The sequence below is a fragment of the Vombatus ursinus genome, unplaced genomic scaffold (assembly GCF_900497805.2).
Source record: "Vombatus ursinus unplaced genomic scaffold, bare-nosed wombat genome assembly UNPS02014801.1, whole genome shotgun sequence".
In the NCBI taxonomy this organism is placed as follows: domain Eukaryota; kingdom Metazoa; phylum Chordata; class Mammalia; order Diprotodontia; family Vombatidae; genus Vombatus; species Vombatus ursinus.
In genome coordinates, this window is record NW_020954579.1 from 17,615,979 (window position 1) to 17,626,805 (window position 10,827).

Here is a 10,827-nt window from a genome sequence, read left to right on the forward strand (position 1 = left end):
TATCTCCAGGCCTCCCCGACACACACTGGTCCTTTGATTTGCAACAGAAATAGGCAGCCACAGAGAACCAGTCCGGGTCTACCAGAGGAACTGCTACAGCGCCATCACCTGTTGAGACTTCCAAACAAGGTAAAGGGGACCTTCTCTCCACCCCGCCCCCCCTCCCCAACCTAGCTCCCGGGCGAGCAAACGCTTTGTGAGGACTCAGGGTGGCTCTTTTGCCTCATCCTGAGGAGATGGGGGGCGGGGCGCTAGGTGACCGAAGCTCCAATGCCACGTTCTCGCGCCCCTTATGGATCCCAATCTACTGTTTTCCCTGTTCCCTTTCCAAGTGTTTCCAAACCTTTTTGAACGGGCACAAGAGAACTCTGCTCCTGACCTTCCCCTTCGGTTTTCCCTGCCCTGTTGGCCTTGGTTTGTCTCCGCCATGCCATTTCTTACCCAGGCATTAAGCCAGACTGGGCGTGTGTGAGGAGGTGGGTGTCCCCCTTAACGGACTAGGACTGAAATTGGGGGAGGGGGCATGCCAGGGGCCTGAAGGGCGCCTGGGAGGGAGAGAATGGGAGTGGAGGTGATGTAGCACTCTGCCTGGGCTCGAAGTGCCCTACTGCACGCAAGCGGATTCCTGAGACGCGGGGGCCGTGGCACTGGAGACAGATTGTGTCTGTGCGGGGCTCACTCCGGGCCCCCGGCCCTCCTTCCTCCCTTCTCTGTGCGCGCAGGGTTGCTCTCCAGTCGTGGCCACAGGGTAGCGCTCGGCCCCCCTCTCCATCTCTCCCTCCGCCTCCGCCGCGCTCGTCCCCGGCTCCGGCTCCCCCCCGCCGCCGCTCCCGGCTCGGCAGAGACTCGAGCCCTAGCTCACACTGCAGCCGAGCCCAAGGAAGAGGAGGAGAGCGGCTGGATAGGACGAGTGGCTCCGCGGCGTGACCGAGCGGCGTTGGCCGGGGCCGCGGCGGCTCGGAGGCGGTGGGGACAAAGGTGCTTCTCGTCTTTCCGGAGGGCGCGGAGCCGGGGAGAGCCGGCTGCGCGACTCGCAGACTGCAGCTTTGCCTTCTTCCCTGGATCTGTCCTCTCCGACTGGGGCCAGGGACTCCGGAGGAGGGCAGAGCCGGCCGTCTGCAGGCCAGGCGGAGCGCTCAGTTCCCTGGGTGCCGGCAGGAGCGCGCCCCTCAGCCACACCAACTTCCCCTGGCAGCATCGGGGATGGTCTGGACGTGGTGCAGCCGGAGCTCCGCACCGGGTTGCAGAACGTGCAAAGTTTGCTAGCCGGGTAGGCGCGGAGAGGAGAGCTTGCTCCCGGCGGCTTCCTTCGGCGTTACATCCACGGGTGAATTCTCTATTCCAAACGGGTTGGGGTGGGGGCGCAGGAAGAAAAAGAGAGTGTGTGTTTTAAATCGAAGCGGTCTCTGCCCGACTTGATGCATTCTGCAAAGTTAAAGAAAGAGAAGAAAACTTGAAGACTTGGATAGATGTTCCAACCTACCCCCAAACCCCGGCACCCCTAAAATATCACCTTCACTCTCCACCCCACCGCCAACCCCTCTCCCCTCCCCTCCCCTCCGGCTCTGGTAGCTGGGCCAAACATTTCAAAGAGCGTGGACTTCGTCTGGAAATCCGAACCAAGGGGCGGGCGGCAGGCGGAGGGGGCGGGGGGCGGGCAACGTGGCCACTGGAGGAAGTTTCTTAAAAGTTGTCCATTTCTCCCGGAGCTGAAGCTCAGGCTGCCACCCAGTCGGAGAGCAGCCGTGGTGGCACTGCCTTTTTGCGGGAGAAGGGGACTGGAAAGGAAGTGCTCATATCAGCGGGGGGTGGGGGTGGGGGTGGCGGCTAACCCTCCCAGCCCCGTCCTGCCCCTTGTTGCTCTTTGTCTTCTGGGAGATTGAGCTTGGAAGGGACAAGGGGGTCACCCGTTCTGCTCCTTCTCTTGAGTACACGGCCCAGAGGACTGGGGCCCCCGATTGATTCGCCGTGGGAAGAAGCCGCGGGGTGTCGGACCCCACGAGGATTATAAGACGTAAAGAGGCGAGGTGGGGAAACCTGGAGAGGCACCTCGACGCCCCGACACCATGCGAGGATTCCTGCTATGCACCCTGCTGATCCTGCTGCGGATCCGTGTGGCCGGAGCCCAAGGTAAGAAGGCACGTGGGGTTTGGGGGACCCAGAGATGGATTTAGTGGCCGCCGCAAAATCCACCCCTGGGCATTCCGGGAGTATGAGACCCCCCATTTGGGATGAAGAGATCTTTCTGGGGCGCCTGTAATAAAGGGAGATAACGAGATCAGAGAGCTAACAGAAGCTGAGACTTCACCGAGAGGTGGAGAGAAGAGCCGCTATCTCTGGATTGAACTGGACTGGGGCTGGGGGGGGGGGGCGGGGGCAGGCTGAGGGATCGTGCTGCTCCCCGCTCCCGAATCCTCCCCCTCTCCCCACTCCCAGCCCCAGTTCGTGATGTAGTTCTTCAGGGCTGGAGTTCACCCAAGACTGGAGAAGAACAGAGCTGGGGCAGAAGGGGCGAGTTTCTGCCTCTAACCTGATCGGAGCCTTCTTCCCGCTCTGCTCCCTGGGGCTGGGAGGGCTGGGATCTCCCTCCTCAGAGCTGTGTCTTCCTACCCTGTCGGACTGGGCAGGGGAAAACAACCTGTGAACAGCCCTACGACCTCTTTGTAGCCAGGTCATTGGATGGGAGGGAGGCATAAAAAGAGGGTGCGTCGGTCAGGTCCATTATATCAGAAGTCTACCTCTTCCTCCATACTGTGAGTGTGATCCTTGTACATACATACCCCCACCCCTTCTCATCGTCGTAGTGTATGTTGGCTGAATCCACAGTATGTTATCTCAGTATTCACAATAGCTCTCCGTAGCTATATGCATATATATATATATATATACACATTATATATGTGTGTGTGTGTATATATATATATATATATGTACTGATGCATACAGCCACAACGTAATTAGGGGTCTCTGAGAAACCTTTCCCCCACACCCACCTTGACATCCTACTCCCCCCGCCCCTTGCACTGTCTTCTGAGTTGCATTGGCCTTAATGGATATAGAAATCAACTGATCAACAAGTATTTATTAATTACTTCCTCTGTACTAGGTACATATTAATTTATGGGGTGGGGGGGGAGGAAGGATATGAGAAGAAGTTCTATCCTTGGTGTACCCTGGACAGAGGAAGAACCCTAGCTCTAAGACTACTCCAGCATCTTCCTGGAGAAATGGGATGGGTGGGTGTGTCTGGTTTAGTGGAGGGTGTGTCAGTTGGGGATTACACTTAGTGTGCCTCCTTTCTCTCCTCCCTAAGTGAGATGGTGTCTTTGAGGTGAACCTAGGAATACCTGAAAGGCACAGAGAGAAAAGAAAGTAAACAAGAAAAGAAAAAGACAAAACAGCAGGAACCCTTAGCTCTTCGTTGCTTGACCTTGGGAGAAAGTATAAAGTACTGGTGTGGGTTAAGGCCCAGCAACGCATTTTAGACAAAAGGTAACTGGATACCTCCCCTGTATCTGGCAGATCCCCGTTATAGCCCTTGTCCCTTCTTCTCCGGGAGGAAACTGTGGATCCCAGGGTGAGAGAGAGAAGGTAGCAAGTTAATGATGTTGTCCAAGGAGATCTAGGAATATAGGAAGGGGCCAAGACAAACCTTTTTCCCCTAGTCCTAACTATGATGAACTCATCTAGAATGGGAAGGGTTTAAATGGGAGGGGGGAACTGGACTTTCGCTCCCACTCCAAGGCCTCAATTACAATCCCTAAAAGCAAAAACAAAAGCAAAACCAACTCTTGCCAAGAGCAAGTTGAGTGGCCTGTAGGATAGAGGACAATGGCTGGGAGGTGGAGATAGGGAAGAAAGAATGGGGGTGGGGAAGTGGGGGCTTAATTACGCTCTGCTCAGTTTTGCTTAATGACTGCTACTTTCAATACTGCTGCTTACTACCTGGAAGACATTGAAACAGACACCTCCCACAATCACCCCTGTGTGTTTCTTTGTTGTTCAGTTGTTTCTGACTCTGTTTCCCCAGTTTGTGGCAAAGATACAGATGTAGTTTGTCATTTCCCTCTCCAGCTCGTTTTACAGATGGGGAAACTGAGGCAAACAGGGCTAAGGAACTTAGGTCTCACAGTTAGTGTCTGAGGCCAGATTTGAACTCAGGAACATGAGTCTTTCTGACTCTAGGCCTGGCACTTTATCCACTATGCCACCTACCTGCCCATGTTTCAACTAAAACTATAGGTGTCACCACATTCAGGTCTTTAAATGTTAGTGCTGGGAATGACCTTAGAGGTCATCTAATCTAACCTCATTTGACCGAGAAATTCATTTCCAGAGAAAGGGAAGTTAGTTGTCCAGGGTCATATAGCTCTCATTGATTGGCCTACAATAGGTCCCAGGGCAAGCTCTACTTGGTCATTGTTTGAGCCCTGATTGGCTCTGAAAGAATATAAATAACAATTGTTTCTGTTTTGGCCGGAAACCTTGAGAGTCTTCTCCTCCCTGATCTTTTTTTTTTTTTTTTTTTTTTTTTTTTTTTTTTTTTTTGAGGCTTTGCCTCATTTCTTATTAAGCCTTAATTACGGAATGGGTGCTGCCTCAAACTTAGCCCTGTTAAAGACCTTAGCTTGAAAAGACCATGGTGCCCCACTGTATCCTGGGCCATCTCCACTTGTCCTGATCCATATCTGGCCACTGGACCCAGATGGTGTAGAAAGTGAGCAAGTTAGTTAGTGGCAAAGTTGGAACTAGAAACCAGATTTCCAGATGGGGAGTTCTATTCTTTGTACCACCATACTGCTTTGTTGTTGTTGTTCAGTTGTTTCCCCACTCTTCGTGCCTCCATTTGGGTTTTTTTTTTTTGGCGAAGATACTAGAGTGGTTTGCCATTTCCTTCTCCAGCTCATTTTACAGATGAGGAAACTGAGGCAAACAGGGTTAAGTGACTTGCCCAGGGTCACACAGCTAGAAAGTATCTGAGGCCGGATTTGAACTCAGGAACATGAGTCTTTCTGACTCTAGGCCCTGCAACTCTGTCCAGTCTGCCACCTGGCTGCCCATACCATACTGCTTAGGTCATGTCCATTGGATTACCCAATAGTTCTAGGCTCCCAGATATAAGATGTGGAATCTTGAGGCTACCTGTTACCCCATTCCTAGTATGTATGTTCTCTGTAGCCCTTGAGCTATAATTGCCTCTTATATTAACCCTATTCCTCTTTCAATTTCCTTGACTACTATAAAAGGCTACCAGCCTCGGTTGTGTTGTGATCTTCTCAAACCCCTTTCTTGAAAGGCCATCGAGGATAAAAGAACCAACCATGGCCAGAGGAGGTTAGGATCTGTCTTGGGACACCAACCTGTGGCTTGGATTTTGTTCAGAAAACCCCCAAGGGCTAAGATCCCTGGGGAAGAGGGTGAGTTGGATCCATGGTGAGGTTCCCTCTTTCTAGCTCAAACTTTTTTACAGAGGTGAGATGACAAAGATACACCTGAAAACTGAGGAACTTATTTAAGACACAATGCCCTTCAGAAGCCCTTATGGTGGCCAACATATAGTCAATATTTAGCATGTGATTATTCTGTGTCAAACATTGTGTCAGGGCTGGGGATTCAAAGAAAGATAAAAAAACAAAAACCAACATCCTTGCCCTCGAGGAGCTTCCATCCAAATGAGGGAGACAGCATGCAAGGCCACTCTCAGAGTCCTCAGTCCATATTCACTTCTAAGTCCTGGCCTCTTCAAGGTCTGCCCATAATTTCTTCCTGATGTAGTGAGGCCAAGCAGCTGTCACTCTTAATGCTTCCTGAAGGAGGGGCTTTCCCTGTCAGAAGAGGTCTGATTGATTCACGATTGCTCCTGTTTCCCTTGTTTTCTACCTTTTTGAGTGCCTGAATCCCCTGCTGCTTCATTTGTGTTCCCTGACTAAGAGTATTTTCCAGCATTAGGGTGTTTGCTCTCCTTTCATTTGTCTTCTGAGTGGCATGCCTCCTTCCAGAGAAAATCGGGGAAACTTTGTTCGTTCTCTGGGTTTGGCCAAAGGGCTAGATGAGTACCAGCACCGAGGTTCTTTATTCTTCTGCTTTTGTGGTTAGTGAATGAAGTTTGAAATGGGAGTTACTATTAGGCATTGAGGGAGTAGACCAAGGAAAGAGAAAAGGAGTACCCCCAGCCCTTTGAAATCACCTCCTTGAAGAACTTGTGCACAGAAACACACCTTCAGGGCTCAGGTATAAGGGGGGGATGTGTCCCATTTTGAACATTAAACTCCAATTTCTTTGTCACTTTAAGGTTTACAAAGCACTTGCCCCACAACAACTCCCCAGTGAATTAGGGGTTGTAAGGAGGATTATCCCTACTACAAAGATGAAGAAACTGAGGCTAAGAGAATTTAGGTGAATGACTTTTACCTAGGGTAGTGGATGGATTGCCAGTCCTGGAGTATGGAAGACTCATGTTCCTGAGTTCAAATTTGGCTTCAGACACTTACTCAATGTGTGACCCCGGATAAGTCACTTAACTCTGTTTGCCTCAGTTTCCCCATCTGTAAAATGGGCTGGAGAAGGAAATGGCAAACCACTCCAGTATCTCTGCCAAGAAAACCCCAGCTGGGGTCGTGAAGAGTCGGACACAACTGAAAAATGACTGAACAACATCAACACTGGCTTCTAGGTCACACTGTCTCTCTTTCTTCAACATCTGCGTTAGTTTCTCCCTCCACCTCAATTCCTGCTAGAAGGTGTAGCTGATTGGAATCATACCTCTGATACTTACTGGCTGGCTGATCCTAGGCAAATTTCGTGAATCCTCTGAGCTTCAGTTTCCTCCTCTGTAAAGTAGATCTAATGCTACTTGTGTATCCTAATCGTGGGGTCAGTTGTTTTGTAAATCCTAAGGTGCCAAAGTTCAAAATGGACACATCTCTCTTTCCCTGAAACATACACACCTTTTGCTATGAGGCACTGCCTTGGTCTCTGCTAGGGACATTCCCCTGGGTACTTGTTTTCACTTAGCTTGATCTACCCAGAGTCTCACTCAATACCTGATCATAACTTCTCTATAGTTCTTTAAGGTATAAGAGGCACATTTTTGAATGAATGAAAAATAAATCATCTATTTAGCATTTGTTGTGTGCCAGGCACTGTGCTTACCATTTAGGTTACAAATAGAAAATTGAGATAGTCACTGATGTTGACAAGTCACATTCTCATTAAGAGAGATAAAGAACTGCAGGGCAGGAGGAAAGGCTCTGCCATCTTACTGGAAGGATTGTTGTTGGGAACTCTCTGCTCATCCATGTACCGTGAAGGGTCATGTCCCTGACCCACAATTGTTGGGATAGGGGTAATGGGTCAGAGGGTCCCATTGGGACCGTTGGTTCCCTCCTGCAAGGATAGGGATGAGAAGGATCAGCCCACAGGTGGGAGGGGACATCTGGTATCAGCAGCAAGGGCTGGATTGGGAGCAGGGGGAGGGCTCCCTGCAGCCTGCTCTTCCTGGGATCCCATTGGCATAGGGGTGTCAGTAGGGCAATTTCCTCATAACAGTCCTACGTGGTAAGAAATATAAGTATTGCTAACTTCATTAGAGATGGAGAGTCTGATGCCCGTTGTATTACCAATAGCAAATATTGGAGCTCGGGCTCAGACTGGGGTCTTCAGAAGCCCAAATCCAGTTCTCCTTCCATTACTCTACCTTTGCTCTTATGTTCAGGGAGAGACAGAGTGAACAGAGAGTGGCAACCCTTTCAGCTTGCTTCCACTACCTAGACCAGTCATGGGAGAGGGAATGGGTACAATTACCATCCAGTGACCAGGGAAGGGAGGGAAGGAAGGAAGCATTTAATAAGTACCTATTGTGTACCAGGCACTGTGCTAAGCAGTTTACAAATACTATCTCACTACAACCCTGGGAGGTAGTTGCTATTGTTATCATCCTCATTTTTAATTTGAGGAAACTAAGGCAGGCAAAGGTTAATTGACTTACCCAGGGTCACACAACTAGTAAGTGTCTGAGGTCATATTTGAACTCATGCCTTCCTGATTCCAGGCTCAGTGATCTATCCACCAAGACACTTAGCTGCCTAGGAAAGAGGGGCAGGAGGGGAAAATAGAAGTCAGAAATAGTTTTGAAAAGCTGTAGCCAGAGATGCTCCTGATAAACTCCAAAGCAGTAAAATTTATTGTGGGGAGCTAATCAAAATAAAAATCAAATGACCCACAAGGGGGAAAAAAAAAGCAAAGTTTAATTATAGAAGGTAGTTAAGCTGTAATTATTAATTACTGATGGCAAAAAAAAATGCCTTATTGATTAGACCCTCTTGCTAATTAATGTGTGTGCAGGGCTTGCATCAGGCTAACCTGTCACATGTCTAATGTCCCCAAGCAGTGATGGTTAGGGTATAGGGTCCCCAGCCGCTTTGCCATCCCTCTCTTCGGGATGGCAAACCAAACCTTGGTGGCATACTTGGGGATGGGGAATGGGGAATGAGTTTGGCATTTTACTGATGGGTTGGCCCAGTTTGGTTGGCAAAGGCAGTCGCTGCCATTACTCAGGTTACAGGAGATCAGTCAGGATGATGTTGTTCAGTCTTTTTCAATCATATCAGACTCTTCATGACCCCATTTGGGGTTTTCTTGGCAGAGATACTGTAGCGGTTTGCCATTTCCTCCTCCAGCTCATTTTACAGATGAAGAAACTAAAGCAAACAAGGTTAAGTGACTTGCCCAGGGTCATACAGCTAGTAAATGTCTTAGGCCAGATTTAAACTCAGGAAGATGTCTATCTACTCTATCTACTTCACCACCTAGCTTCCCATCAGGACAATATATTATATCAAAACATCCTCTGGGGCAGAAGGCACAAGTTCCTATGAGGGTCTCAATGCTGTTCTCTATTGAAAAGATGGAATGAGGAACTGAGAACCTTGAGCCTAAGCAAGGGAGGATGTCAGTCAAATAGTTTGCTGCAGACCTGTTTTTATGAAAACTCGTGGACAGTGGAGTCATAGGAACATAGGACTTAGAGTCAAAGGGAGTCTTAAACTCCTCATTTTACTATTGAGGAAACCAAAGCCCAGTGAGGGACATTGACTTTCCCGGACGTCACCTACAAAGTAAATAGCAGAAACAGGCCTAGATCCCAGCTCTTCTGACTACAAATCTATTGCTCTTTCCACTGCCCTACTCCCACTCTGACTCCCAAAATAATGTATTGATCTTTAGACTGCTATGCTGATGGCATGCCATTTTAAAATGCCTTTGGGGCCCTATGGGTTTTAGGTAGAAGAGGAGAAAAAGCAAACCTAGTCTGTATCCCTGGAACAAAGGTGGGCATTCTTGGGCCTGTACTTTGGCCTAAGAGTTCCATGGATTGGCTGGAACACACTGCTCTTATGGCCTCCCCTCCCAGCCCCCCAGGGGTGGGGTGGCATTGAGTTAGGGGGTACACTGAGTATGACTGTGCTCTGTCTGAAGGGAATTTCCATTCCCTGCTCCCCCAGAGCATGTCGCCACAGATGGCTCCAGAGCAGCCTAAATCGGTAGGAATTAGTCATCGTAATTTGGGGCCTTGGGATGCCAGCAGCAGCTACTGCAGGCAGCAGCCCCAACCACCTCATCATGGAAATGAAAAGGAAAACAAGGCCTGGGGCTGGGGCTGGGGCATCCTCTCCTATGTCATCCAGGCCTCCTCTTTGAGGTCTCCCTTCCCCTTGGGCTCTGTAGAAGAAATGGAAAGGGGAGACTCTGCCTTGGGCAAAGTTTCCTGGGCAGTTTTATTAGCTTGGGGTTTTGAAAGGGGAGAGCAGTGAGAGGTAGAGGCTAAAGAATCAAAAACTACCATGGAAATACCTGTGTACAGTTTTGCTGGAATGTTCCCCTTAACTGGGGCAGCGTGGCATTGGTGGGGAGAGAGACCCTCCAAAGCCAAACACAGCCCTGGTTTACTGAGCATTGGTGATGCTGGGGTCGTGAAACCAGTGAACAAAAGTGAAGAAGTCTTTGTCCTTAAAAGTCTTATCTGCAATATGCCAAGAATTGGTGAGTATGAAAACACTCTCCCGAAAAGCAGATTGCAACCCATTTATCACTCCGTAGATAAGTTAAAGAGTTTCTTGAGGTTCAGAGACTTGCTTATTGTAGTTAATTAGTATTAATTACATTAATTAATGAGTAGAGGGCTTATTATAGTTAATGAGTCCTAGACACAGGATTTGCATCCAGGTCTTACTGAATACAAGATCTGCATTCTATCCCCTTTAATGTGCTGTATTTTACAAGGATCTTCTAATTAGTAAAATAGTAAGACTTCACATTTCTATACTGCATTTAGGTTTACAAAGCGTTTTTTCTCACAACAGCTCTATAAGGTAGGTAGCACATATATTATTGTACCCAATATACAGTTGGTGAAACTAAGGCTTAGAAAGATTAAGTGACTTGAATAAATCCCATAGTTAGTAAGTGACATTCCGGATTTAGGTGTCCCGATGATAGGTTCCGCGTTTTTGTTTTGTTTTGTTTTTTCTGTTATACTACTACACTACATTTACACAAGATGTCCCTTATATTGAGGCAGGGATCTGAACTCTGTTCACTTTTTTACAAGCCCATACCCTTTTCCTGGAAGAACTCTAGAACTGGGATTTGGGGAAGATCATTTTGGGAATGTACTCTCCTCTTGGCTTCTGCTATGTCTGGGATGGAAAGACCTGAGTAGATTCCTCACCGTTATCCTAGGTGGGGTCAAGGAGAACTTAGAAGAATATCTCTCCTTCTCTCTTTCTTTCTTTCTTTCTTTCTTTCTTTCTTTCTTTCTTTCTTTCT

The 10,827-nt window shown here is 48.6% G+C and overlaps 1 protein-coding gene across 1 annotated transcript in view; it reads left to right on the forward strand.

Annotated features, from left to right (window-relative positions):
• Positions 1-1,878: 1,878 nt before the first annotated feature.
• The window catches only part of SDK2 (sidekick cell adhesion molecule 2), a 449,888-nt gene continuing 440,939 nt past the window's right edge, over positions 1,879-10,827 (forward strand). The window contains exon 1 of the mRNA XM_027873081.1: positions 1,879-2,130. Coding sequence (XP_027728882.1) covers positions 2,067-2,130 — 64 coding nt within the window. The 5' untranslated portion in view covers positions 1,879-2,066. The remainder of the gene's footprint in view (positions 2,131-10,827) is intronic.